Here is a 27,792-nt window from a genome sequence, read left to right on the forward strand (position 1 = left end):
ACCTGGGCCCGGATCTTGAGAGCAGGCCCTAGCTTCAGCCCCATGGTGGTCAGGAGGTGCTCCTCTGTCAGCAGGGGCAAGGTCTCCCCATCAATTCCTTGTTCTCTGAAGACCTGAGGGACGGTGGGGGGGGGGGGGGGAATATCAGGGCCTGAGTGCTGGGACCAGCGCCTGCCCACCATGCTGGGTCCCTCCAGCCCACCAAGGGCTAAATGCCTGGGGTTGGCCCAAGGTTTTCCAGAGAGAACAGGGCCAAGAGAAGCTAGTTTGCTAGAAAAACTTGTAAATGAAAGGAAGACCTTTGTCTTGGGCACATACCATTGTTGGAGGCAGAAGCATTGACATGGTGGGGTGCAGGGAGAACATGCAAAGCATCCTTCTCCCTCCCTACACACTGCTTTTGAGGAAGGGAGATTTTGGGTGGGAAGAGGCATTGGGGAATGGAGAACTCAGAGCCATCTCAAAAAAGGTGTGTCCACTCCTGCTCCCTCACCGGTGCATATTCTCCGCAGCCAGACAGGCCCCCCACAAAGCTGCAGACATCGTCCACTGTCCACTTGCTGAGGTCTTCAGGGGCTGTGGCCTCCTCCCCATCCATGAAGAGTCCCCCCATGGTGCCTGGTTTGGGGGGTTGGTATTACTAGGGCTATGGCCAGCTCTTTCCTACGCACCCACCCCTGTTGGTTGGCCTTTTGCCCAAATTGTTCAGAGATGGACTGATAAAAGGGTTTTTTTTTTCTCCCCATGGACACCCTCCCTAAGACCCCAGGCGGTGGTGGGACTGGGTTTCCTTCCACCCCATGGAGATCTAAAGCATGGAGGGGGGTATGCCCACCTGTGTGGAAGTAGGGGCTGACGGCGTAGGGTAAGCCCAGGGGCAGTGGAGGGGGCAGCATGGACCCTGAGAGAAGCCCCTTCCCTTCAGGGCTGGCCCTTCCAGTTGGGGCTTGGCCCAGGTTGGGGCCCTGGCCCCCAGCAGCCACCATCTCAGAGTCCTCTCCTTCTGAATCCTTGGGGGGCTCATCCTCAGAGCCATCTTGTGCCCAGAGCCCAGCCCCCGTGGTCTCCTTGGACTCACTGGAGTGGGCTGAGGCAGGGCTGGGGCCCCCCTTCCGAGGGGCTCGGCGGACAGGCTCCCGGGGAGGGGTCGGGGGGCCGGGGCCTGGGGGTCCCTGGGGGGGCAGGGCCAGCAGCGGCGCAGAGCTGTGTCTCAGCACCAGCATGGCCCCGCGCCGCTGCAACTCCTCGGCGCCATCGGACGGGCGCAGGGCGGCTTCGGGCGCCAGCAGCTGCGGGCGGTGCGCGCTCTCCAGCTCCTTCTGACGCAGCAGCTCTGCCGACATCTCCAGCCTGGACCAGGAAGAGCAGACAGTAGCGGGGGTCAGGTAGTTGGGCAGTGACGCCGCGGCCGCCACCTCCCCCTCTCCCCCTTCTTCCACCCCCTACCTCGCCGCCACGGCGCTTAGGCGCTTACCGGGCCAGGTTTTGCTTCCGCAGGAGCTCCTGCTGCCGGGCAAGCATCTCCGCCTGGGCAGGGGGCAGGAACCCGTAACCTGGTGGGAAGGGGACAGACCACGAGGCCAGGTGGCCGAGTGATCTAGGGCCACCCATGCCCACCTGTCTGTCCTTGGCTTCAACGGGGAGGGGCGGGGTGCTCCGAACGCGGCCGGGCACCAGCAAACCCGGATGCACCCGCACGGACAGCCTCGTGGCGCCCACTCACCAGCCCCTTCAGACACCAAGAGCTCGCACACCCGCCCACTCCTCACCTGGGGTCTGGCACAGGGCCGAGGGCACCCCCAAAAAGGGAGGCCTGAGGTGGGGGCCCAGGGCGATGTGGGGGGCATTCTGGGGCGACAGCAAGGGAGGCGGCTGCGACAGCTCCCTGTGGACGACAGGGCGGTAAACGGGGCGAGCCGCAGGCCCTCGCCCCGCGCGCCCCCTCCATTCCTGTAACTGCCTCGCGCCGCCCGCCCCTCCGGCCGCCGCCTCTACTAATTGCCGGCCCCGCGGGCGGTCGATGCGCTGCTCGTTATGGCTCCGGGTCGCGCGCCGCCCCCGCCCCCGCCCCCGCCTGGCGGCGCCAATTAATCTCGGCGGCGGCGCGGAGGCGCTGACCCGGCGGGCGGCGGCGACTGCAGCGGTAATTACCGCGCGGGGAGCGCCGGGCCCCCGCCTCTCCGCCAGCAGTGGACCCTGGGCGGCTGGGCGGGTGGGGGGCGCAATTAGCTGCAATCCAGGAGGTGGGGGAGGCAGCTGCAAATAGCGCTCGCGGTAGGAGGGCGGGGGGCGCGGCGTTGCTGGGGGGCGTACCCTGGCGCCCGGCGGGAGACCGCGGAGAGCTGCCCAGCCGCTTAACGCCCCCTAGCTCGCTCACCCCTTGGCCTCTGCAGGTGGACCAGCCGGGCGCGCGGAGGTGGGGGTGCCCCCCGCTCCAGCTCTCCGACTTCAAGGCTTCCAGACTTCGCGCTGCTCCCCCCTCCCCCCGCCCCGTTCTGCCCTCTGCCCTCCCTCCACACCCCTCTCTCCACGGACTTCCCCAGTCTGCCTCCAGCCCTTCACCTACCTGTTGGGGGGACAAAGCCCTCAGCTGTCTCTGGGGCACCTGGATTCAGCGAGTCCCAACAGTTGCTCAACAGAAACGGCAGTCACCCTTAACACCCTGCCCAGAGGGGTGGTCACCCCCACGCATTCTACTCCAGAGTGTTCTGGGCCTCTGACCAGCTCAGCGGGTGTCAGGACCCTTCTGCAGACCATGAACCTAGGGCCAGCACAATGCCTGGCACACTCCGTCCCAACACGGCCTCGTGTGGCTGTGATGGGGGAGGTACTCGATTGAAGGCAGGTGACAAGGTAAGGAGATGCAGGCTGTGGACGTGACCTGCAGAAACCAGGTACTAGGTTTCTGATAGGCCCACCCCAGCTTTGTATCCAAGAAATAAGCCAAGAGAAAATGGGGACCTCTCCTGTGTGAGCACCCAGTACCTCTCTGAGAAGGATGGGGTGCCAGCTGACACGGTGCCCTCTCGGTGCTGAGCCAGGCCCTGCTTTCGACGTTGACCTGCAGTGGATGAGGGCAGGTGGACTTCCAGGGCACTGGGACTCCTCACAGCTGCTGCTGCCACCTCCTGCCGGACCCTTAGGAGATCTGGGAGTGGGGAAAGTGGTCAGTGGTGACCTAGAGGCCAGGCTCTGCCCAGGACTCTCGCTACCTCAACCCTGGTGAGTGAATGACACCAAGGAGATCAAAAGCTGGTCAGAGTACATCCTTAAAATAACCTTGCTGGTTGGTCACAGAGAAAGACAAACAGAAGGCCACAGGACAGAGGAGACCCAAATCATTACAGTGCAACTAGCTTCATGGTGCCAGGAATGGGGGTTGGGAGGCACCCACTTGTATTGGGAGGGGAGCTGGTAAGCATTTGAAATGGATATGGGGAGGTCAGAAACCAAAATGCAGTGGGAGGGAGGGAAAGAGCCGGCAGATGGGATTCTGTAGTGCGGGCATGCTGATACGGACAGGAGTTCAGAGGTTCTGGAGATGGGTTGTGCAAAGACCCAAAAGTGAGGGCGCAGGCCTGCTCCTGGAGGATGGGAATGGGCTTCCAACCCCAGACTAACGCTGCCCAGGTGCCCCCTTCTAGATAACAATGCAGCGCCCCCCAGGGCGCCTAGCACTCTGCTCCCCATCCAGGTTCCTCCATCCTGCTCAGGGCCGGGCCTCTGAGTACCCCCCGCAACCCCCCATGTGTGCAGGCTCCGCCGACATCGCCGCCGCCGCCTGTTTATAAATTAATTACCCGAAAAGCGGAGGTGGGTCCTGCCCGGGCCGGGTGCCAGCCCGCAGAGCCCAGCCGGCGCGGCCGCCTGCATCGATCCCAGCGGGGCCCCTCGCCCCCGCGCCCGCCCGGCGGCCTCGGTTATTTACAGTCGGCTCCGCGGCGGGGGCGGCGGCGCAGGGCCATGATTGACAGCCCGGCTCCCAGCGCTGCTCCCCGGTGGCCGGCGCCCCCTCCCCCGCGCAGGCCAGCGGAGCGGGCCCCAGGCAGGGCAGGGAAAGCAATTAAAAAGGAAGATTTTTAAATTATTAACATTTGGTGAATTATTCAGGCTCTCGGTGCCTGACTGCCCTGGGGGACAGTGCCTTGTGTAAGGAGAAGAAATCCTGCCCTCTTCCCAGCACCCCTCACCCACCTCCAGCCAGAGAAGCCAAGCTAGGGGCAGCGCCCTTGAGCTGGGGTCTGCTGGGCTACGGTGCAGCTGGTCAGGGTGCCAGATGGTGGGTGAGTGAGGGGTGTCCATAAGAGGCAGGAAGGACAGATGGACGAGCACAGGGTGGGGAGCCTGGTGGGGCAGGGACTGTGCTGCTGAGCGCTTCTCCTGAGCACCAGGGAAGTAGGTCCTGGTGGCCATATCCTAACTGCCACCCGATCTGCCTTCTGGATGTCCTAACCTGACTGCTCCCCTCCTCCCAGCCCCTTCCATGTAGAGACCCAGGCAGACCCCAGGCAAGGTGTTCAGCACAATCTCCCACACTGCCCTGATGGCGCTACAGTAAGAAGGACTGCAGCATACAGATCAGGCAACGATAAGGTGTGTGTACTACTGGAGAGGGGCAGGTTCTGTCTCTGGTTCTGTCCCCACCTCCCACTCTCACTGCGGCTCATCCCAGACTCAGTTTCCTCACCTGTGAATGACAGTGCTTGCATGCCACAGGTAAGGGGTGGCCCTGCTGGAGAGTCTATGGGAGATGATGGTAGGGGTGGACTGTACGGATATGCAGGTGGGGGATCTCCCAGAACTACCCAAACAAGTGGCTGCCTGGGCAGAGGGAGGAGAGTCACAGCAATGCCCACCTAAAAGGGGGGTGAGGGGCCTACAGATCTGCATCCAAACCCAGCCTTGGTGTCAGCAGCCAAAGATCCCAGGGCTTCTTTCCAGGGTAAGCAGAGGCCTGCAGGGACAATGGAAACCCAGCACACACAGGTAGACACTTGGTGAGGGATGGTGTCACGGGATGGGAGCACATACCGTGGCTGGGGAGGCCCAGGTGGTACAGGCGCTGGGGGTCCTCAAAGGTGCTGGCCTCACTCAGGGCAGACACAAGCCGGCGGTAGTGATCCTCAGGGGCCATGCTGGGCCCAAATTCTGGCAGCAACAGAGTCTCTGTTGAGGGGAGCAATGGTGAGGGTATCTTCCTTCAGATACTGCCCCAGGAGAAGGGCAGGACCTCTCCCTCTTAGAACCGGCTGCTGGGCTAATTCTGCCCTGTGCAGGATCAAAGTTATCCCCCTCCCTCCTTGTGACCTGTCCCTCCACCTCCTAGTTGAGCTCCCACCTTGGGGTGACTTGCTTCGTGCCTTCTTCTCCAGTGGGCAGTCACTGCTGATGTGGGGGGAGCGGCCTAGCCTCTTGCCCAACAGGTCACCTAGGGGAGGGCAGAGTGAGCCCCATCATGTGTCTCTGGGCTTGGAGGGGACAGAGTCTGGGAGGGCCGGGGTAGGGAGGGATCCAGCCCAGGCCTCGGCCCCTACCAGCTCCATCTCAGCCCAGAACCAAATCCAACACTGCTCAGGTGCCTTTGGGTCCTGGCCACATCAAAGACTTTTCCAGTCCAAGGTCCCAGGCCTTCAGCCAGAGGACATCTTGCCAAGGTCTGGGCAGGTCAAGGGACAGTTCTGATCCTGGATTTTAGAGTATGTGTGTATGTGATGGGAAATTGGTGGTAGCAGACTCAGGTGGCAGCTCAGGACTGCACAGGTGCCCTGGTGCCCCTACCCAGCCAGACTAGTCTCCTGTGTAAATTAACGGGCCCTCCGGGTCATTCTTTTTTTGGTTTTTTTTTTTTTTTTTTTTTTTTCCTCCGGGTCATTCTGCTGAAGAACTGAAGGCTTTGGTTTAGATTGGAAGCCATCTCCCCTCGGTTGAGGAGCCTAGCCTCTATGGCTCAGGGAAGTCACTAGGCAACAGGCCCCAAAGGTCAGGCACACCTGCCACATCCACTCTGGGCACCTCCACCGAGGCCACACCCTTTGCTGCCCTCAGAAGGCCTGAGCCAGCACCCTGGCCTTGCCTGTCACATACACGCTCACCTGCTCAGCTGGGCTCTGAGCTCTTGAGGGCACCCCTGAACAGTCACACCTGCTATACATAGTCTGGCCATAGTAGCAGGGGGACCCAGCCCCACCCATCTCCCAAAGCCCTCTCAGGTCCTACATCCAAACCATACTCCTCTGTCTTTCCAAGTTCGTCCCTCTCCATCCCAGCCCCTGGTCCTTCCTTCCTGGGCTCAGGGCCTGGGATAGCATCTTTGATGAATGGCTAGGCAGATGTCCTGGTCTCCCGGGCCCACCCCAGTGCTGGCCTGTGGGCCAGGGCCCTTGCTCTTGCCCCCTCTCCAACCTGACAAGGCTGCCTGGGTGGGTGGGGTGAGGGCTATCTGCTCTGTGAACCAGACTTGCCGTGACACCTCAGCAAGGCAGGCTTCCCAGAGCCTAATTCCCAGAGCCTAATTCCTTTCTCTTATTCCCTTAATCTGTCATTTTTATCAGGCTGGGGAAGTGCGGCAGCAGTGAGAGGCCGATCAATCTCCACTTTACAGCTGACAGAATGGTGCTAATAACTTATTGATCTCAGCCACCTCACTGCCACCGGTCTGGGCTCAGCAGCCCAACCCCAGGCCCTACCCAGAGAGGGACGAGGTCCTTCACCGCTTGACTGAAGGGTCCCTACCTCAGGGATCTGTCAGGACAGGTAGGAGCACAACCAGCCTGAGGGCACCTTGAGGAGGCCAAAGCTGGCCCCCAACAGCCTTGGGGCATCAGGGCCCAGCTGGCAGGAGGGCCATAATATCCAGCTGTGCCAGGCCTGGAGGCGGGCCTGGGCTTGGTCCACACCTGCTGCTCAGGCCCCATCCTACACATATACCTTTTCCTCTTGGGTTTAGGGAATAACCCAGCCCTCTCACTTCCCTGAGTTCTTCTCCCATTTCCCACAGTGGAAACTTCCCCCTCCCCTTCCTGTTGGGGGATCGGGCTCCTCTCTATCTGGGGGAGGAGCTGCTGAAGGTAGAAGAAGGACCCATGGGGAGACCCAGGCCCATGGCTGCAGTAATGTCCTGCCATGGAGATCTGAGGGTTCATGAGTCCCTGACGAGGGCAACAGTCGTAAGATGGCAGCTGAGCCCCTCACCCACGGCCCTTCCTATCCAGGGTCCAGGGAGGGACCAGGGCCGGGGCTGTAGGAATAGAGCTGACATGTGCTCCTGGGGAAGCAAGAGGCAAGGACACGCAAATGTCCCCAGCCAAGGGCCAACAGGAACAAGTGGAAGCCAATAGGAGACTAGAGCCCCAAGAAGAGGGCAAATTCTCACAAGACCTGGACACAGCACAGATGTGACACTTTACGCAGAGCACCTGAGCCCTGGAGTGCTTGCCTGCACCTCAGCATAAAGTGAGAGCGAGGACACAGGTGTGTGGCATGGTGATACCCACACACAGACCGTGAGCTGGGGTGTCTGGGCCATACCAGGGCCCCAAGCACACAGCCCTATCGGAGAGCAGGCCACACATGCACATCGGTGCCCGTGGACTGTGAGGTCTCCGTGTGTGCAGGCAGCCGGGGGAGGGCCTGCCGGTTCAGAATATCTCAATCACCGGGGGCTCCCATGGCTCTGCCGATCGATGGGGCAATTAGATTTTATCAGCTGCCTGCTCAGCCACCTCCAACAAGGCTGCAGAAGCGGCCCCCTCACACCCAGCCCGCAAAGGCCTTCCCAGGCACAGGCATGCCTGGGAGCACGAGGGGGATGACTACCTCCTACCCAGCCATTCTCAGAGCTGTTAACCACTGCTGGAAACTTCCCTGCCCAGGGCCCAGAGGGCAGCAAGGGCCCCCTGCCAGCAACTTTGACCTCCCCTCTTTCAGTGAAAGCTCAGCCACCACCCATTCTCTGCAGCAGAGCCTCATGGCCAAGTCCCCTCTGGCCTGTTCCTCTGAGGAGGGCCTAGGTCCCCCAACTGCCCCCTCCTCCTGAGCTCCTGCTGCCTCCAGGAGCTGTCCCTCTGAGATGACCTCAGGAGCTCTTGGGCCAGCACTCTCCCTTCCCACCCCTGCAGAGGTTCAGGCTCCAGCCCCCCCATCTCTTAGGCAATGAACCTCTTTCCTCTAGGAGCCTTTGCCCATGGGGTTGGTGGGCACTCTCATGCATGCAGAGCATGTCCCTGCCCTCAAAGGAGGCATTCAGGATGTGCATTTCTGGGCCTCTCTGAGGCCTGCACATCCCTGACTGTCCTCCCTGCTTCTGCCCCTATGAGAAGGGGGTGGCAATGGCCTTGACCACTCCGAGCCCACCCCAGGAGCAGCCATGGTGGAGCCACAGCCCCTGCCTCCTGTCTGCCCGGCTGGCCGGGATTAACACAATTACCATCACACGGAGCCCCAGGGGACAGCCAGCCTTGCCACCTCCCGCCTCCACTGGCCTCCCTGGCTGCCAGCCAAGGCTGCTAGGGGTGGCGGCATCCAGAGCCGCTAAGCAGAGACACTGGAAGGGTGGCAGGGCAGATTGTCCTCAGGCTGAGCTGCAGTGGCCCTGGCAGCCCTGTTCTCCCCCCCCAGCTCCTCACCTGCAGCTCCCAGGCCTATCTCCACACCACCTCTCTGGAATTCACAGCGGCTCTGATGCTCGGGCATAACGAGGTGGCGGCTGCGGTGGACACTGGATATAAGGGTAGGCAAGTCGCTGTCCTGGCTGCAGCGAAGCAATACAATGAAGGTGAGATCCCAAAAGGCCGTGCACCCAGCCCTGGGCACAGCAAGTGCCTGAAAAAGCTCGAGTGTGGGCATGCATAGTGCCAGAGGACAGTCTGTAAATGTGCAATGCCTCCTGCATACCTCTGTGTGAGTCTGTGACAGCACACATGTGGGCATCCCCAGAGCAGGTCCCAAGGGAAACCTCTGGTGGGTGTGACCTACCCAGGTCTCACCCAGGCCCATTAGGACCTACCAGGTGTCTGCCAGGCCTCTGTCAGGCCTGGGGCCCTTACGCTCTGGCCCCACCGCAGCTCCCAGGGAGGTGTATGCAGAGCACGGGAGCCCAGCTCAGTCTTGCCATGCTCTCCCCATAGTGACCAGAGCAAACACCAGGCAAGGGGGTGTCTGCTCATGAGGAACAGTGACCAGAGAGGACACGCACTGTCACACATGCACCTACTCCTGCGCCAGCTGCTTCATTAAGAAAGTTGCATTTACTCTTCCAACTAAAACCTGCAACTACCCACAGACCCTCAATTTCTTCAAATAAGGAAAGGAAACTGAAATTCAGACCAAAGTCCTGCAGGCAATGAGATGTGTGCACAATAGGGACGTACACACGGGCACGTGCAGGCTCATGCAAGGGCAAGAGCATGCACCTACATTTGCACATACACATAACCCTCCCTCCTCCCCCGCCATGTGCCCATGACACCGGTCTCCCCAAGGCCCCCTGCTAAGAATCTCAGCCACCAGGAATAAACAAGTATTTAACTCTTCTATTCCCTTTATTCCCTCATTTCTCTTTTTGGTAAATCAACTCAATCCTACAGCACAGGGTCCCAGAGGAAACGTTAGTGTGATTGTGTGTGAACAACCCCCAACCCCATTGTTCCTTGTGTTCTTAGCATAGAGAAGGGTCACCTGCCACCTTTCAGATGCAGCCTGGAGCAACAGGAGGTCAAGACAGTACAGAAGAGGAGCAGCGAGGGCCTGGGCACCCCACCCTCCCCAATACCCTTGCTCCCTGGCCCACCTGTAATAGAGCAGCCTCCCAGCTGGGCCGCTGCAAGGAGGCCTCCACGGAATGACCTGGGAACCGACCCTAAACCTCATTAAATAGCCCCCAGCCCCCCTGGCCTGGGTGGCTGGAGCAGGCTAATCCAGGCTGGCCCCTAAGCAGATCAGTTTCAGCCCCAAAGACTCCAGGGCTGGGCTCTAGAGCCTTCTGGGAGACCCAGATGCCAGATCTCTCCCCACCCCCACCCCCCTCCCAGAAGGAGAGAAGGCACCTCCCCCCCCCCCCAAACACACACAAAGAGGAGGGCAGGTGGGACTAAGTACTTTATGAGATTAATTGGCAGCAACTCTCATCCCTCTATCATCCTCATCAATGCGAGGATGTTTAGGACAGAAGTGCTGTCCTCAGCATGAAGGAGGGGATGGGGGGTGGCTAGAGTCCTCCAGGGAGTTCTCCCCTGTGGGGATCCAATGCTGTAGGGGTCCTGATCCCCAGGACCCCTACAGGAAGTAGATCAACTCCCCAGAGACTGAGTCGGCAAGGAAAAGCCACCTTAATTTGTTACCCATGAAGCCATGGTCCCATGCCCACACTGGGACCTGGGGACCATACCCCTTACCTCACCACTACCACTGTGGCCATCAGCCCTTTCACTTTTGGGTCATTCAGGCACTCAGGTGGTGTTGTGGCACCATGGAGGTGAGGCCCAGGGGGGCATCTGGACACCACTGCCCACTATACCCCTGCTCTCTGCCTTGGGGGTTCACTCCACAGGCAGCCTGGCCTGATTCTGGAAAACCTGTTTTTGTCACTCACTGAACAAATTATGGAAGCTTTTGTATAAAGAACTACAAAGAAACACCAGGCTGAAAGCATATAAACTCTGCATTTGGCACCCCAAGTATGAGGTCCCCGCAGCCATGAAAACACTCTCTGCATCCTGCTGTGCATAAGGGGTTTGGGAGGCTCTCTGTTCCACTGTGGGGGTGTGACTGTGTATCAGGAGGTGAGGGCAAGAACTTGAGTGGCAGAAGGAGCTACACGGAGGAGGGCGTGTGCTGGGAGGCTGAGGGAGAAGGATCTGGCCCCTTGCACCCCAACTCTGCCTGAGGGGCTCCTTGGGCTTCTCCAGGCTTCCGCAGCCAACTGTCATACTGGCAGTGTTTGCCCATCTCCTGGCCAGCTCAGGGGCCTCCAGAGGGCAGGGACCACATCTCCTGCCAGCAGCGTGGGGTGCCACGGGTGCTGAAGCAGGAGCTCCAAGCAGGCAGGTGGGCCAGTAGATGGAACTCATGGACAGATGGATGGATGGATGGACAGATGGATGAAGACCAATGGATAGAGGGAGAGGGATGAATGGACAGTGAGAGACGATGACAGGTGAACAAATAGGCATTACTGAATGGATGGATGCAGACAGAGACAGAAAGGATGGGAATGGCAGAGAGATAAACACACAGAGCCTAAAGAACGACAGGACATTACAGATGAAAGACAGATGGACAGGGCCAAGAGGAGCCAGGAAGAGACAAGATAGACATGGGGTGGGGGGCAGCATGAGGCAGCCCTCCTGGGCCGGATGCTGAGGTGCCACATCAGCAGGTGGGGGGCAGATAGGCTGTAAGTCCTCTTGGCCATGCTACACCCCTGCCCCACAGCCCACTGCAGTCTCCCCTCTGGTAAAATTCCAGAAAATCATCCCAGCCACCCCTAGTGTCTGTGCAGGACCGAAAGAACCCACATGCACATGGATTTGGCCCCATACCACGGGCACCCTCCATCTGGACACCTGGGATCTTCTCTCACTGTACAAGGCGAGGGGTAGGTGAGGAGGGGATGCCACAGGAGGCAGGAGGAGTCGTTCTAGGAATGGAGGAGCCTCCCTTGGGTTCGCTATAAGCTTTGCTGACAAATTCAGCCTGTAGCTTCCCAAGTAAAAGGCTCATAAAATGTCATCAATGTTCATAACGGTTCATAAAAATGATCAGTTGAGTGGGCAACTTCAAAATGAGGTGGAAATAAGTTTAAAGATGTTTTCATTGTAATTTGGCTCTAGGATCCAGGTATTTTCAGAAGCATAAATAATAATATACACAGCACAGAGCCAGGCTGGAAGTGGGGAGGACAAGCTCCCACCCTCCAGGGCTGCCATCTCAGCTTTGACAGAAGCAGCTGGGCCTATGCTCGGTGCCCACTGCCTCCTGGGCTGGGCCCTTCCTGTTCCCTCCCTTGAAACCACAGCCTGGGCTCCAGCCACAGACTGACCATCCTCTGCTCCCCTGGAATCCAGAACCTGGGTCTTTCCAGTGCACCACCCACCTCCTCATCAGGTCCCCCCTGCTCTCCATCGTGCTCCTGCAGCTAAACCACCATAGACCGAGTAAACCTCAAACCTCCTGGGCAGGGCCTCCAGAAAGACCCCACTGAAACACACTCTGTCACCCCTCTGCTCAGGAATTTTTGGTGGCTCCTCACTGCCTGGAGGACCCTGTCCTACAGGCTCAGCACCCAAAGTCCTTTAGCATTCGATGAGGCCAGATCTGCTGGCCCTCCCTCATCCCTCCCCCCACCGACATCCCCTTCCCTTGTTCTTCCACATCTTTGCAGACCTCCTCTGTCCCTATGAGACCATTTTTACCTCCTGGTAGGTAGATGGGTGGGTGGGTGAGTGGGTGGGAGGGAGAAGTCATGGCTCATCTTTGGGCAGTTTGACTCAAATGGCTAGTCCCATGTGGGAGGCAGAGTGCACTCTAGCTCTAGGGTTGGGCTGCTCAGAACCCACACCCATGCTGCTGTGAAGGCCTAAGCACAAACTGAAAGACTACAGAATAGGGCGGGGAGGAAGGGAGGGAGGCTGGGGAGACTGAGAAGCAGAGGGGCAACAAGGCTCCAGCCTGCCCATGCACAGCGTGCGGGGATAAGCCCAGCCCAGGCCCAGACCCTACCTGCAGGACGTCTCTCGGAAGGAGATGTTCACATCCCAGTGGGTGTGGACTCTGCAGGGAGAGAAGCAGAGGGTCAAAGTGGCCTCCAGGACCTAGTACCCAAACAACGGGGTGGGTGTATGGCATAGCCCTCATCTGCCCTGGAATGCTGGCCCCAAGGGAGCAGGGCCGGCTCACATTTGTCTCCAGTGCCATCTGGTACCAGCTCAACCAGCCAGTGGCTGCCACCAGGATAGAACCATGGGGCAGGAGTCAGCTCCTGGTCTCACCAGACAAAGGACTTGAGATAGACAGAATCAGGCTGCCATAACCGTCCTTCCAGTTGCAAGAAACCCAGAAGAGCTGCCCCATTGTGCTAAGGGTGGGAGCTGCAGCCTCTTCTGCCCATCAGCCAAGCTACTGAACCAAACCCCTTGGTGTTAGAACCGCTCAGCCAGGCTGGAACCATGTCAGGGAGCAAGCACCACGGCTGTTGCTGACACCAATGGTCCAGTGTCCACCCAGGTGTGTGGAGCTCTCTAGGCCCAAGCTGCTAGCAGTCTGCCTCCTGAAAATGACCACCACACGCTGTAGGTAGGAGGGATGCCAGAACGAGAGGCTCTGCGCTATCTCTGTCCCCTCACCCAGAAAGACCCTCAGGCTGACGGACGGCAGGTGGAAGCCTGCGGTGTGTCATCTCAGCAAGTGTGGGTATGAGGGCTAGGAAGTGGGGATGTTGGGGGTTTGGGAGGGTTATTTTAGCGTAGGAGAAACTGGAACATATTGAAAAACTAGGTGAGAAGAGAAAAAGGCCTAGAAACTCGGGGTGGGGGGTGGTAAGTAACATGTGCTAGATGGACAGACGGATGAAGGGATGAAGAGGAGAGTGGACAGAGGGAGGTGTCTCTGCCAGAAGAAAAGATGGAGGGAAAACAGAAAAAGCAGGCCCCAAGCCTGGGAGGGACAGTGGGGAGTCAGGACTGCTGCTGCATGCCAAGGAGAATGAGCACGAGTGTTTTAAGGGCTGCTCCCGGGGGGTCTGCTCAGCTCCTGTCTCTCTACTTGGCTGTGGTGGTGTCAGGCCCTCTCCTCCTGGGTCTCCCTGACTGCCCTCCTCCCAGAGCCCCTGGCCCAACATCCCTCCTTCACAACATGGAATCATGTCGGCCCCCTCCCTCCGAGTGGGGGCAGGGCAGGTTCTCCCTACAGTCTTGTGGCATGGAGGGGTTCAGACGCGACAAGCTAAACTTGGGCCTGTCTCCAGGACAGAGGGCCCTCACACTAGCCTGGCCTGGCCTTCAGCTGCCTGGAGACACCAGCCTTGAGGTGCCGGCCGGAGCCTGTGTGCCCTCCCCATCCAGGTCCCCAGTAAAAGTACCTTCTCTTCATGATACGGACATGTGGGGTGTCCTCCTGTTTCAAGCCTGGGCGCCGCCCACAGGCTGGACCACTCCCATCGCTGTCACCATCACTGGCTGAGAAGCTGGGGGTCAGCTCCTTCTTTAGGACCCTCGCAGTGGGGAGGGCAACTGTCCTCTTGTCTGCCAGTCGCCCCCGGTTCTGGGCAGGGAGGGAAGAGAGGAAGGTTAGGCTGAGCCAGGACCCTCAGGCTCCTGGGAGGCTTGCACCCCAGGCCCAACCCTCAGGCAAGGGCCCAGGTGAGAGAAACCCTCAGAGCAGCCTCTATGACCAAACGGGCACCATCACTGGCCCTGCTAACGGGCTTTCAGCCTGCAGGACAGGCCCAAGGCCCAAGGCTTACATAAGTTCCAATGGCTGGAGGTGAAGACAAGAGCAGAGACATGAGGCCTGGGACTGCCACCCTGGAGGGCGGTGGAGTGAAGGGCTATAGACCTTGTCCAGACTGCACACTCCAGCCTAGCTCCCACCCCACGCTGTCAGCAGACCCCAGCTTTCCCAGCTCCAGGGAGCCCCACGGGGCCATGTGTGCCCCCACAACACAGCACATCTGCTCTCTGCCCCTGATCCAACACGCAGTTACGGCTGTGTATATGTGTCTGCTGGACAACCCCACATAGCTCCTGGGCCAAGTCCTTTTTCTGTTCTGCTAGTGCCATCCAGGGGCCAGTTCAGGGTGGTCTAAAGCCTGACCCTGGGGCCTGGTCCTGCTGACCCCGTGGCAAACTGCAGGTCTGGGGTTCCCACGTCAACAGGTGAGGAGTCCTTACCAGCCTAGACCCTTTGTCCTATGGGCCCCAAGTGAGCCCACCCTCTAGAGCAGAAACAGAGATTCAGTTTCTCCCACAATAGCTACTTCTCCCGTCCCTGCACCCATGTTGTGTGCTGTGTGCTGGGAGAGCAGAGCAGGAAGGTATGTCCTGTGCACAGACATGGAGGGCACTCCACACTGAGCTTGTCCATGTTCAGTACAGGAACACACCAGACGGTACACGCCCCTCACTCGAGTGACAGACAAGCTCACTCTACACCATGGCTCCCTCCAGTGTCCTTAGGTCCTGCTGCCCCAGTGGAAGAAGAAAAGGTGTTTAAGTATTTTCAGGTGGGCAGGACTCTTTTTCTTATTTAATAAGGGGGTGCTGTTTCAGGAAGGTGGCCAGGGACCTTTACATTATCTAATTCTCTCTTGTCTTTTCAGTCACCAGGGGCCCCTTGGACACCCTCTTTCCTCTTCCTAGGACCATGCCACCTGTGAGCTTGAGGAAGAAAGTGTGAAGGAGGGTCTCACCTCACCCTGGACCAGTGTAAGGACAGCTATGCAGTCCTGACCTCCAGAGTAAGGGTCCTTCTCTGAGCCCACTGCAGCTCTGGATTTGGGCAGTGACCACAACAGGGCCAGGGAGCCTTAGTCTTCTCCCCTTGTTGGGTCTGGGGGCCACAATTACCCCAATCCCCAGATCCCCACAGATGCTAGGAGCCACAGTCTCCTCCATACTTGCCCTTATGAATCCATTTGGAACACCCTCCATGAGATACACTGGACAGCACTGGGACCAGGTGGGGTAGGAGTCTGGGGGCAATGGAATCTGAGGGCAGGCCTGAAGGGCCTGCTCTGTTGCCCCTTCTGAGACCCTGGCCTTGGCCCTGTGGTCTAAAAGCAGTATCAGAGAGTGGGTGAGGCTGCAGGTATGACAGTCCCTCTGGTCTCTATGCCAGCCAGTGGGCTCCAGGGGGAGTGTCTTCAACAATCCCTGGCCTGTCTGACATGTGCCCTGCTGGGAAACCCCACTCAGTTCTGCCCTTCTCTAGCCTGTGGCCCAAGCACCAGGGCCTCTTCTCCTGTTAAACCATTATCTTAAGAAGGAAAGGAAATGCATTTCCCTCTGCTTTTCATCTGTAGGACCAGAAGGAGGAGAGGAAAATGAAAGCAGTAAGACTGCCACTTGAGATGAGGCCAGAGCAGCTATGCTGGCCTGGGGTGGCTCCTGGAGGTGCTCCTGTGGGAGGGGAGCTGAGGAAGATGGACCAGGATGGGCAGCCCTGATCCTGACCAAGGACAGGGAGCATACTTTCCTCCCATGCACACTCAAGACCTCAACCACTCACCCTTCTCAGCAGCACACAGATGTGAAAGCTGGGTGCCAAGCTCCTGCCCTTCATCAAGCCCTGGCTCCTCAGAGTGCAAGGCTGGGTACATGAAAGCCAGTTTGCATGGCTGCATGATCCCTGCACCCTATGCACATCCACACTGTGCCCTGGGTTATCTGACTGTGAAGTGTGTACATACCTTTGGGCTTGGCTGTGAGGGATGGAGGAAGACAATCTCTGTATGGCAAAAGTGAGGGCTGGAAAGACAAGGGGGTCTGTGGAGCTTATTCCTAAGGGAGTGTACAGGGATAGGCCTAGGAGGGACCAGGTTCAGGAGAGGCAGGCCCAGGTCTGAGGCATCCCTCATGCAGACAGGAAGGCAGTCCTAGACTGTGGCCTCATCCCTGTCTGACCTCCACCCTCCCCAATCCAAGCCATGTCCTTGGAAAATTGATACTGGGCTCAGGCCATCTGTAACCCACACTCCTGTGAGAGACCTCTAAAAGGTTGGGTTGAAATAGGCTGGGCCCCTCTGACCCAAACAGAAGCCCAGACTAGCCTTGAGGATGCCCAGAAGACTCTTCTCTAGTACTAGCTGCTTGAAAAGGTGGGTAAGTGGAGAAGGAACTCATCTTCTTGCCCCAGGCAGGTACCATGGGAGTGGGCAGGAGGTGGGCTGCCTGTGCACACATACTCCAGTGACGAGCCCATGGCAGACAGGCGGGTGGAGTAGGTACACAGGTGAGGCATGGCTGCATCCCCCTTCCCCTGTCCAACTTGTGTGTCTGATCTAGTGTCTGTCTTCATAGATGTGGCTCTGGCTTCCCAGCCTGCCCAGGTTACCCGCCTCCAGGGTCCACGAGAAAATCAAAAGATCCCTTCCTACTTCCTCCTTCCAGTCCAAAGTAAAGAAGCTGAAGGTGGCTGTCTTGGGTCCTGTCTCACCCCTTCCTGTGAGAGGGTGCTGCTGGTGGCGCCAGGAATAGCATCACAATCCCAACCAACACCAGGAGCCAGGGCCCTAATTGGCTTTCTCCTAGCAGCTCAAAATTGGTTCCTCTCAAGATGCAATTTCCTCCTCAGATCAATCCTCCAACTATTACTGCCTGGAGGACATATGATGTGGAAGACAGTGCTTCAGGGGCAGGCATGGCACCCCAATCTCTGCTGCTTCCCTAGGCCAACGAGGAGGTCAACATACGTCTACACCGGGTCGGGGGCCCCACATCAGTCTTCATCTCCAGTTCTTGACACCAAAGGCCCATACTGCTCAGATTCTGGCCCTGACTGAATTGTATCCTCAGACTCTCCTGGACTCCAGGGCCTTGCCCAGCAGCGTTCTAATTCTTGGCATCCCAGAGACACATGTTACGCACATCCAAGCTGTGACCACCCCAGAATGCACATCCAGGCCATCCAGTAGTGTCACATCCCAGAACAAGTCTTACCCTAGGACCAGCCCCTCTTCCAAGCTGAGCCGGCTGACACAAATGGCCCCTCCCCCCCAGACTTGTGACAGGGCAAGGTCCCCAGGCCACAGTTGGATGACACTGTCCAGGGAGGAGACCTTCACAGCCTAGACTGTCCCCAAGACTTCAGGTGATGCAGTCTCGAGGCTCCCAGATAGGTAATAATCAGGCCCTGCATCCAAAGAGGAGAGGGCTCCCCAGGATTCCCACCCAGAGCAAAGTCTCCCCTATTTGCCCTTGGGGAACTCACTCCTGCTTACTGGCAGTGTTGAGATTAGGACTCTGGACCCTAGAAAACAGGCACAAGCTCCACAGGAGAGAAGGAAAACCCCCCCAAACCCCAACTTTTCTCCCACATCTCACCACCGGGGAGGATATTCGACAGCCCGGACAGTCGCAGATCGGAGGGTGCACCTGCAGAATCCCCTTGGACATAAGCGTCTTCAGACTTTTTCCTGTGAGGAGAACCGAGGCAGGACCGGTGAGAGGGCAGGGCTGGGGCACAGATGGAGCCGGCGCAGGCGGGCACGCTTTCGGGGCTCAGTAAGCGGCAAGGCCGGTTCCCCCTCCCGGCACGTGCACGAACATCCACCTCCGTTCAACTTCGGAACCCGCTACCTGGCCCTGCCGGCCACCCCACCCTGGAGGACGCCTCGGGGATCTGTAGAGCTCCGAAACTCAGGATGGGGGCAAGCGCCCTCCCCTGACCAGGGGCAGCCTCCTCCCCGCCCCTTGCGTCCTTCCTCCCGCGCTCTACCCTCTCCAAGCGGGTCCCGGGGAACCGGGAACAGGGCCCAGGACGGTCCAGCCTGCGTGCAGGTGAGCGGCGCTGCCGGGACCCGGGACTGTGCCTGAGCCCGCAGCGGGAAGAAGGAGGCCGCCGCAGAGCAGCGAATCCCAAAGCGCAGCGCGACTGGGTCCCTAACTTTCTGACGACCCCCACCCACGCCCCCGGCGCCCACTGCGCTTCCCCGGCTTGCCTGCTCCGGCGCCCGCACTTCACGCCCTCGGAGCAGGACCCCTGAGTGCTCCAAGCAGGCGGCTCCCGGCCCCGCCGCAGCTCCAGCTCCGCGCGCGCCCCCGCCCCCGCGCGCGCCCCCGCGGCCCCCACCTGCCTGCGACACCCCTTGCACCTTTCCCTTCCCTCCACCAACTCGCACCCGCACCCTGGCCGCTCCTGTGCCGCTCTACTCCCGCTAGCACCCGGTGGCTCCCCCGCCCAGGAGGGAAGTGTGTCCTGCCCAGCTGGCCTCCCGCAGGCTCCCGAGTTCCCGTAAACTTCCCCTGAGCCACAAAGCCCAGGAATCCCGCAAAGACCTTCCGAGTGGGAGGAGGGGCCGGCTCGTGTGCAGCCGGGGGCCCAGAGCACGCGGCTCAAGCGGGGGTGACGGTGGAGGCCGAGGGCGCTCTGCGGGGTCCACCAGCGCGACGGTGCTGGGGGCGGGGGGGATGGGGGGTGTCCCTGCGGCAGCCCCAGAGTCGCAGCGCCCTCTCTAGGCGGAGATGGAGTCTCCCAGGTGGCAGAAGAGGGGGTCCGGACCCAGGGGTCCTCGGGGAGCCGAGGGGAGGGACGGTAGCGGCCTGCGCCCCCACCGCGGCCGCACCTTTGTGGCGGATGCTTCGCTTCCAGTCCTTGGCCGTCTCTCGGCCGCTGACGAACTGGAACTCGTTGGGTGTGAGCCACTCCCCGCGGTGGCGGATGGACGGACCCTTGCTGCCTTGGCAGAGTTTGCGCACGTAGAGCAGCGCGCGGTTGGCGCCGCACTCCACCTCGATGCACGGCTCGCCGTTGTCCAGCAGCGGCTGGAAATCCGGTGCCGCGGCCGCGGTCGCCGAGAAGCGCTCGAGGGCCAGAGGGTCCCGGGGCAGGTGGAGGTGCGGGGCAGCCTCGTGCAGGCTCAGGTAGGCGCGCGGGGAGCGGAGTGGTGGAGCCAGCAGCGCCTCGTAGCCGGCGGTCGCGGCGGGCAGCGAGGCGGCCGGGGGCAGGGCGGCCGCAGCTGGCAGTGGTGTCAGGTAGCCCGGGAGCGGCGGCAGTGGTAGTGCGGCCAGGGTCGGATGGAAGGTGGCCAGAGCCAGGGCCAGGTCCTCGCGGCCTGGGAGCTCCTTCTTGACCGCCGGCATGGCGGGCCAGTGGCCCTGTAGCCCGGCTCTCCGCCGCCGGTGCAACTTGTTCGGGCCTGGGCTGGAGTTGGGTCTCGAGGGTTGGGGGCCCAGGAGTCACCTGGCCGCGCGCCCGCCCTACCCGCTACTGCGCCCCGGCACCTGCTGCCGCGCCGCCCGCCGGGCCACCTCCGACCGCTTCCCGGCCGGCTGGCGGGGCCTCGGCTGCCCGAGACATGGTGCTGCGGGAGCTGCTATCGATCCCCTAGCGACCTGCCGAGCGCCGCAGCTCCGGGGCCCCAGGGCTCCGCTGGGCGCCGGGCCACCTGCGCCCGCGCCCCCTGGGCGGCCCCGCGCCCCGCTCGCTGGTCCGCCGGCCAGGCCCAGCCGGGCAGTGGAGTCGAGAAGTCTCCGGCCCTGCGCCGCGCCCCGCCCCGCCCCGCCCGGGGGTCCCAGGCCCCCGCCCCGCCTCGCCGCCCCGCCGCCCCGGCCGCGCACCCGCGTACACTGGCGCGCGCCCGCCGGGCAGGGACTTGGGAGACTCCCGCCGCCGCCGCCTCCGCCGCCGCCGCCGCCACAACTTGGCCCATTTAAACGGCCCCGGCGCGGCGGGCGGGCGGGCGCGGGCTCCGGCAGGGGGTGCGTGACGGCCGACTGGGCTCACACGGCTGGCGGCGGGGGCGGCGGGACGGGGCTGCACCGCTACCCTACTCCGGGGTGGGCGAGGGTAGGAGAAAGGGAGACCCGGGCGTGGGGGGGGGGGGGGGCGTATGCTAGCGAGAAGCGGCGCGCGCGGACGCACCATTGTTGAGGGAGTCGCGGGGCGAGCGCGGGACACGTGGGGAGGGGCGGGCCCGGCGGGGCAGGGGGCTCCCTGCGGAGGAGAGGTCTGTGATTAGGGGCGGCCCGCGAGCCGGCGGCTGGGGTAGGAGCGCTTTCGCAGCGGCGGGGTGCGGTGGGCACAGCGGCGGGCGTGGGTGGTCTCCTCTGCGTCTGCAGGGTGTGAGGTTGTGGGTTTGTGGTGTGTGGCCTTGGCAAATGTGTTGGGGAGGTTTCATGTTCTGTGAATAACGACAACAATTCTGTCAATTATTGCCGCCCTAGCCGCCCTACTCTGCCCTGTACCTGCTTTAGTTCACTTGATCATCTCAATATGAGTTTTCCTTATTCTCATTTTATAGATGAGGAAGGTGAGACACAGAGAGGTCAAGTAACTCCCCTGATGTCATACAGCTATTTTAAATCCTGGGCCCTCTGGCCCCGGGACAAACAATACCTGAGCCCTGGTGTGTGGGGCAGGAAGGTGGGCTAGACCCAATCTGGGTAAGGAATGGAGGATGTGGGGAGGAAAAGGGGCTAATGAATGTGAAATTGCATACTTCCGTTCCTTACTATGAGCCAGTCTGGGGAGGAGGAACCCTCTGAGTCCATGTCAACTTTGGTGCCCTGAGGAAACAGGTCAGCCTTGGCCCAGGCCTGGAACGAGGGTGGCTTGTTCCTTGGTGATCAACCAACCCCCATCTCCCTGCAGGCCAGCATGTCAGCCTTGCTGTAGGAGCATTAGGAAGAGAAACCTACTAATAACTGATGAGACAGGTGTGTCTTTCTCTGATGTGTTATTCTCCACAAGTTAAAAAGTAGCCTCAGATCCCATCTCAGCACCTAAACCCCTACCCCTGCCCCTCTGAGATGCACTTGGCAGGGCATTCGTGTGGGTATCTCTCTGACAGGCTCTGGGGGGCTGAGCTGGATCACAGGCATGCTTGCATGCCCACAAGAGATGGACTGGCACTGAGGGAACACAGCATCATTATCCACCTCCTACCAGACACCAGCACCAGCTGGGCATGAGGCTGACCATTGGCTGCTGCTCTGCTTTCCCTTGCTGATGCACGTTGCCAAAATCATCCACAGCTGAGGAACCAGCCAGCCCCAAGACTGACTTGGGGGAGCAAGGCCTAGGCTCAGATCAGGAACGTGTCTGGGAATCTGTGCACCCAAACCTCTGCATCCCTCTTCTGCTCTTCTCCTTGTACATCTGCCTGTTGGGATTTAACAGGCCAGGTATGAATGTGGGTGTGAATGTGAATGATCCTATTTAGTTTGCCACCCTCAGCCTGATTGCCCGAGGTGCAGCCTGGATGCTTGCACATGCCTGACCCTAGGTACACACTCATGTTTTGTGGCCCATGTCTTGCTCTCAGGTGTGATGCCTCTATGTTAATGGATGCAGGAGGCTGTTCCTGCCCAAGAGCCAAGGCCCACAGAGGAGCCATCATGCTAATAATCTGTGGTTGTGGCACAGTGTGGAGAGGTATTGGTTGGGCTCAGCTGGAGGCCAACTGTCTGGCTACAGCTCTGACACTGCTTTCAAAAGATGGTCCCCACCATTCAGTTCTTCTCATACTTGCCTGCACCTGTTCACAGACCCTTAGGCCTCCTAACCCCTGACCTTTAAAGGAGGTTTGGGGAGGGAAGTTTATCTTTAGATCTGAGAAGGTACCATGTAGCCTGGGGGAGGGGGCCTCCCTTCCCTTCTGCAGGAACACCTCTCACTCACCCCTGACCTCTTTCATCCTGCACAGGTCCACAGTGGTGAAGGAGGGGCATAGAAGGCCCCAGCATGGGCTTTTGGAAGTGGGATTCAGCTGGCAAGGTATGGAGGCTAAACTAAGCCAGCCTAACCTCCATGCTACTCTCTCTGGCTCCTCTCTCTGCAGGACCAAGGTGCCTTCCTGAAAAGACCATGCTTGGGTTCAAAGTTCCCTGCAGGATCCCCTTCTCCTCCAAGGGCCACTCCTTGACTCTCAGAAGGCCCCCTTCCAGTGACTTTCCAGGGCTTTGGCTGATTTGTTCACCCCTACCTGATTTCCCCTCTTCATGGGGAACACACGTCTCTGCCCACGGGGTCAGAGCCACTTTCCCGCAGGGATTGGGCATCCTTACTCCTGGACATTATAGCCTTCCACAGGGATCTGCTCACTTCCTCCCTCCTGTCCACCTGTGTCCCGGTTTGGCATCTGGGGGCCCCTGCGCTCCTCTGCATTTCTGACTGAAGCCGGAGGTCAGAGGGACAGAATTTTGGCTCTAGAGTCACCCCAGGCCTGGCATTCTGGTCTGGTGGCACCCTGGGGAACACAGGCGGGATCCGCGGCAAAGCCCCTCCTCCGGCCCTCAGAGGCCCCGCCCCCGCCCTCCCCCGAGGCCCCGGCGGCGCCGTCGCTGCTCGCGGTCCCCCCGCTGGGGGCCCTCCGCCGCTGGGCCGAGGCCGGAGCCGCCGCAGCCGCCGCCGCCGCCAGGGAGGGGGAGGGGGTCATAAATAACCCGCGGGGCGGCGCGGCCCGGGCGGTGCAGACGCTGACCCGAGACGTCCCCGGGGAGCGCGGGGGCGGCCCGCAGACCCTGCTGCCCCCAACCCAGGCTCGGCCAGCCTTGACCGCCTCCTCTGGAGCTATCCGACCCCATCCACAGCTGGCGCTCCTGCCAGAAGCCTCCCTCCCATTCTGGAGTGCCTGCCTGCCCCCGTCTCCAGACTGTGCCCCTTAGAGCCCCTTTTCATCCATTCCTTCACCAATCAATCATTTATTGAGCACCAGATGTAGAACCCCAGGAAGAGAGATCCAGAGGTGAGATTGGAAGGACAGAAATGGAGAGGAGGGCAGTCTGTCTCTGAGATCACAGGTGCATAGTTGGGGCTGCCTTCTCAGCCTTGGTCTTCCTGAACTCATCCAGGGTGACTGTCAGGGTGGGGGAGCAGGCCCAGACATGCCAGACCCAGATCACACAGGTGTGGGCACAGCCGACACAGCTGTGAGGAAGCACACCCATGTGTACATATCCATGTGTTCAAACAAGCACCCAAAGCCACTAACAGAGGCGTACATTCTCTAAAGCACACACTGTCCATACACTTCCGTACTCACACACAGCGGCTCCTCAAGCTGCACACACAGGAAAAAAAAAAAAAAAAAAAGCTGCACACACAGGACAGGGGCATGCACAGATGCTGACATCTGGACCACAAATATGCACAGACCATATTTGTATTGACTTACATCATAAGCCAAGATTAAAGACACCACCAAGACCTGTGGGAAAACATCCAGAGACACGCAGGCCTGCAGCATGAGCCCTGGATGGGTAGAGCTGTCATAGCTAAGAAAGCATGGCTGGGCAAGGGTCTGGTTTAGGAAGGGTTAACTTGGGAGGTCAGAGGTGAGCCACGGATCAGCTGGGCCTCCCTCAGACTCCCTACTAGAGTGGTCAGAGCTTCCAGGAATGTGTGTCTGTTCTCAGCTGCAGGTCAGACACAGAGGGGCTGCCCTGCTAGGACATGTTTTACCTTTGGCTCGCCATGAGCTGGATGCAGGCCATGCCATCTCTGTCTCAGGAGTAGAGATGCTTCTGGGCCAGTCTGTTCACTGACTGTAATTTTTGCTATTAAAAGGAGCAAAGAGATAGGACCTATGGTCAATGGGTGTGCAGACTTGGGGCACCCACAGGGCACACACTGTCAGAGCATTGGCAACACCTGGTGTGTGACACATAAGCTGGCACACACACACCTCACACACACACACACACAATGACCTCAGGCAAAAGCACAGTGACACAAGTGAACTCAATACACCACAGGGTGCACTGGGTACACTCTGATGCCGTACAGAGGAAGTTGTTGGTCTGGCAACATGGATGGGAGTCTGGCCACCACTGGCTCTGCATGCCTGACCCCTCTGGAGGAGGAATGAACACACCCACTCGCTGGCATCACTGGGGAGAGACAGCAGCACTTACTTCAGGGCAGCCCTGCTGGGTGCTGTGGACCCTCCTGGGCCTGGGTTATGCTGTGCTAGGCTGACACAGGTGGTAAGCAGGGCAGACTCTGCGGTAGCCTGAGATTTGGGTCCTCCTGGCCAACCACTGGATGACCCAGTCTTCTTTGCCCTTCTTCAGACCTTAGTTTCTCCATCTGAAAATGAAATCAGGGCTCAAAATCTGTGGGTTCCCTTTTGGGGGAACAGGGGAGAGCAGTCAGGGTGAGATGTGGCTACAGGTGCCCTGGTTGGCACAGTGAGGTAGGCCTGGCATGCTCTAGATGCTTTCTCCATAAATGGAACCAGGATGCAGGAGCTAGGGGTTTCACCCCATGGTAGGGCCAAGCAAAGGGCAGGAATAGAGTCTTCCAGGGCCCCCAGGGACAAGAAAGTCTTCCCAGTGAATAGGCATGAGGACGGGTTTCACCCCTTTCTCTCCCTGCGGACATTGTTGGCCTGCTGCCTGGACATGGCTTGGGATGGAAATGGGGTTGGGAGGACCCCTGGATGCAGCTGTTGCCCTGCTGGGAGGATGTGGGTGCCAAAGTGGTCCACGTGGTCCTCATCCCTCATGGCACAAGCCTCTGCAGCACCAGTCACCCTCTTTTTCAGATGTCAAGTCAGGGAGATGACCAGAGTGGAGTAGCAGAGCTAAGGTGCAGCATGCAGACTCAGCTCCAGTCCCCTTACACCCCTATGTCCCAGGAATGTGCCAGCAGGGACTGAGTGTGAGGGATGAAGAGATCCTTATCTAGGATTGTAGGGATACCTATGTGCTCATGTGTGTCCATGCTGTATGCTTATTTGTGCAGTGACCACAGTCCTGCTGTGCATGTCAGCTCACACTGAGCATAGACCCCACATAAAGGCCTCAGGGACCCATGCTCCTCATTGTAGGGGTGTAGGCCCTGGAGGGTCAATCCCAACTGGACTGGTCACATGTCTTGGCCCGGGAAGACCTGTGAGTGTTTAGAGCCTATCACAGTCCTGATAGTGTCATCTCAGACTCATAGGCAGCAAACTCCCCGGGGGAGTGGGTGCTGGGGGAGGAATGGGCTTGGATATGGGAGGGGCCTTGGAGTTGAGCATGATGAGCATGACTGGAGGAGTGGGCTCAGTGGGCTCTATGCCAGGACTGCTAGGTGGAAGTTGAAGGAGAAGAGGAGACATTCGGGTGGGGGCATCAGCACAGCAAGCCTAGAGGCAGAGGAAAGCTGGAGATGAGGGGTCAGTTGGTGGAAGGCTAGGAGGGTGGCTGGCTACAAGCTGCTCTCCCCAGGCCCACCTCTGAGAGACTCCCAGGCTACACAGGGACTCCAGACTGGCCCTGGAAGTGACAATTTATATGTTGGACTTCCCGCCAAATGTGAGCTCCCTTTGAGCAGCAGGACTGTTTTTGAGCATGTCAGCATTTGAGGGCTGCTTATAGGGATCCATCCTGGTGTGGCCCACTCAGCCCAGCTTGTTCTCCTTGGCCTGCTCACCTCTTCTCCCAGCACCTGCCCACTGGGCTTCTGCCTAGGCAGGACTCTGAATACCCTCCTACCCCCAGAAGCTTCCTAAGACTCTGGACTCCATCTCATGACCCTGAGATCATGACCCGAACCGAAACCAAGAGTCGGACTGAGCCCCCACCCAGGCACCTTGTGAGGGTTCCTTTATTACTGCAGCCAACTGAGTCCTCCATGGGGTCGTCTCATCTGCACTGGTGTCTGTGGTCTCACTTGCACATTGTGCCATGAGAGCAGGAACTCTGTGATGTCCAACCTGTTGAAGTTATGCACAGTGCCCCAGGTGCAGTGTCGGAAGTGGGAAGGTGGAAGAGCACAGCTTGGTATGGGCTGAGACCCCAAACAGAGCCCATCTGCAGAGGCCAGACCTGCGCCTACCTCGGGTGGGGGAAGGGCAACAACCTGACAGTTTCCAGGGCTCTGTCCAAGGGCACAACCTGGCACTTTCTCTAGGACATTTAACCAAGTCCCAGGTTGGCCCTCTGGGGCTTCCTACCTGCAGACTGGCCAGGCTATGTGGAGGCCCATGGGAAGTGGAGCAGGAGAGGCAGCTGGCAAGGCTGGGGCTGGTCTGAGGGGGTTTTACCTTTGCATGGAGCACTGTGGCCATTTCCAAATGTGGAGTCCTCATGCCCTGCTCAGGACAGTGGAGCCTGAATGTTCCTTGCACATGTAGATGTTAACAGACGTTGGCATGCTATAGACCCCTTCCACAAGAACATACGACCATTCTTCTAGACTGGGTCGCCTTGCCAAAATCTGAGTCTGCCACATGCTGGCAGTGGAGTAACTGTGTATCTGAGGTCCAGCAGGTGTGCGTGGGCTCCTGAGCTCCTGGGACCTCAGACACATGGCAGGATGATTCATGACTGAAGAGGGACAGAGCCAGGACTCGGGCTGGGTCATTCCATCTTCCAGCCAGGAACATGGCCCTCAGCAAACTTGTCAGCTTTTGCTTGATACCTTGTTTTGGCCTCAACATATTGGAGGCCACCCCTCATACATAGGCGGAGTTGAAGGGTAGATGGATGGGGGAAGGATTGATGGGTGAATGAGTGGATGATGGGTGAAAGTGGGTGGGTTCTACATTATGCATTCTTCTCTTTCATAAGTACTTCTGTGGTTTCTGTTACAGACTATGACTCTGCATCTCCAGCTTCAATCCAGACACTCAAGAGTCTGTAGCCTGGTGCATCCACCCCACAGCCCCTTGAGTCCCTTTCCCACCACCATGCTGACATCCCCATCTCGCTCAGTCACTCAGAGCAGGCATTATATTTCCTGTTGGCCAAGCAGCAAATGCCATCTGTGCTCTCTTCCGGATCCCTTTTCTCCAAACACCTAATTTAGCCCCTCTCACCTTGGAAATTTCTGTGACACTCCCAGACTCTGTCCCCATTCACCTAGGGCCTGATGGGCACATCTGGCCAACTGGTTCTCCAGGGTCTTCTTTGGGAACAGTCCAGAACCCTTGGCCTGCAGGCCTCACCTCTGCCCCAGGGTTCAGCTTCCTATTTCCCTGTGTTTCTTCAGTGTTTGAGCACCACTGAGCTGTCACCTCTGCTCAGGAGCACCACTCCTCATATCACAATTCCATGGTCCCAATTAACAGTTGTGTAGCAACTGTTGCATTTGGGAGTCCTTTCCTCCATTAAAAAATTTTTTTTTAAAGATTTTATTTATTTATTCATGAGA

The 27,792-nt window shown here is 59.2% G+C and overlaps 1 protein-coding gene and 2 long non-coding RNA genes across 14 annotated transcripts in view; 2 read left to right on the plus strand and 1 right to left on the minus strand.

The window, feature by feature from the left end:
- The window catches only part of SAMD11 (sterile alpha motif domain containing 11), a 56,547-nt gene that overhangs the window by 3,678 nt on the left and 25,077 nt on the right, over positions 1-27,792 (minus strand). For 5 of the 11 annotated variants that reach the window (XM_072820224.1, XM_072820222.1, XM_072820220.1 and 2 more), the window contains 14 exons: positions 24,567-24,741; positions 24,115-24,209; positions 18,036-18,127; positions 14,075-14,256; positions 12,718-12,768; positions 8,625-8,749; positions 5,339-5,428; positions 5,032-5,166; positions 2,986-3,148; positions 1,770-1,885; positions 1,475-1,553; positions 836-1,350; positions 494-618; positions 3-113 (listed from right to left, as the gene is read on the minus strand). In XM_072820224.1, coding sequence (XP_072676325.1) covers positions 3-113; positions 494-618; positions 836-1,350; positions 1,475-1,553; positions 1,770-1,885; positions 2,986-3,148; positions 5,032-5,166; positions 5,339-5,428; positions 8,625-8,749; positions 12,718-12,768; positions 14,075-14,256; positions 18,036-18,127; positions 24,115-24,151 — 1,821 coding nt within the window. In that variant the 5' untranslated portion in view covers positions 24,152-24,209; positions 24,567-24,741. Of the gene's footprint in view, positions 1-2; positions 114-493; positions 619-835; positions 1,351-1,474; positions 1,554-1,769; positions 1,886-2,985; positions 3,149-5,031; positions 5,167-5,338; positions 5,429-8,624; positions 8,750-12,717; positions 12,769-14,074; positions 14,257-18,035; positions 18,128-19,276; positions 20,011-20,270; positions 20,348-24,114; positions 24,210-24,566; positions 24,742-26,229; positions 26,358-27,792 lie in introns of those variants that run through there. The other 6 variants (XM_072820225.1, XM_072820226.1, XM_072820227.1 and 3 more) reach the window with 6 other exon arrangements.
- On the plus strand, positions 1,193-9,572 carry LOC140630308 (uncharacterized). Its single transcript, XR_012028077.1, has 4 exons — positions 1,193-3,222; positions 4,476-4,593; positions 6,552-6,753; positions 8,617-9,572. It is a non-coding gene; the product is annotated as an uncharacterized lncRNA (long non-coding RNA).
- On the plus strand, positions 10,740-27,768 carry LOC140630309 (uncharacterized). 2 transcript variants are annotated; one of them, XR_012028078.1, is made up of 4 exons: positions 10,740-11,043; positions 15,314-15,451; positions 22,358-22,428; positions 27,233-27,768. It is a non-coding gene; the product is annotated as an uncharacterized lncRNA (long non-coding RNA). The 2 variants fall into 2 exon arrangements; XR_012028079.1 differs by lacking the exon at positions 10,740-11,043 and adding an exon at positions 15,124-15,217.

The sequence above is a fragment of the Canis lupus genome, chromosome 3 (genome assembly GCF_048164855.1).
Source record: "Canis lupus baileyi chromosome 3, mCanLup2.hap1, whole genome shotgun sequence".
NCBI lineage: Eukaryota > Metazoa > Chordata > Mammalia > Carnivora > Canidae > Canis > Canis lupus.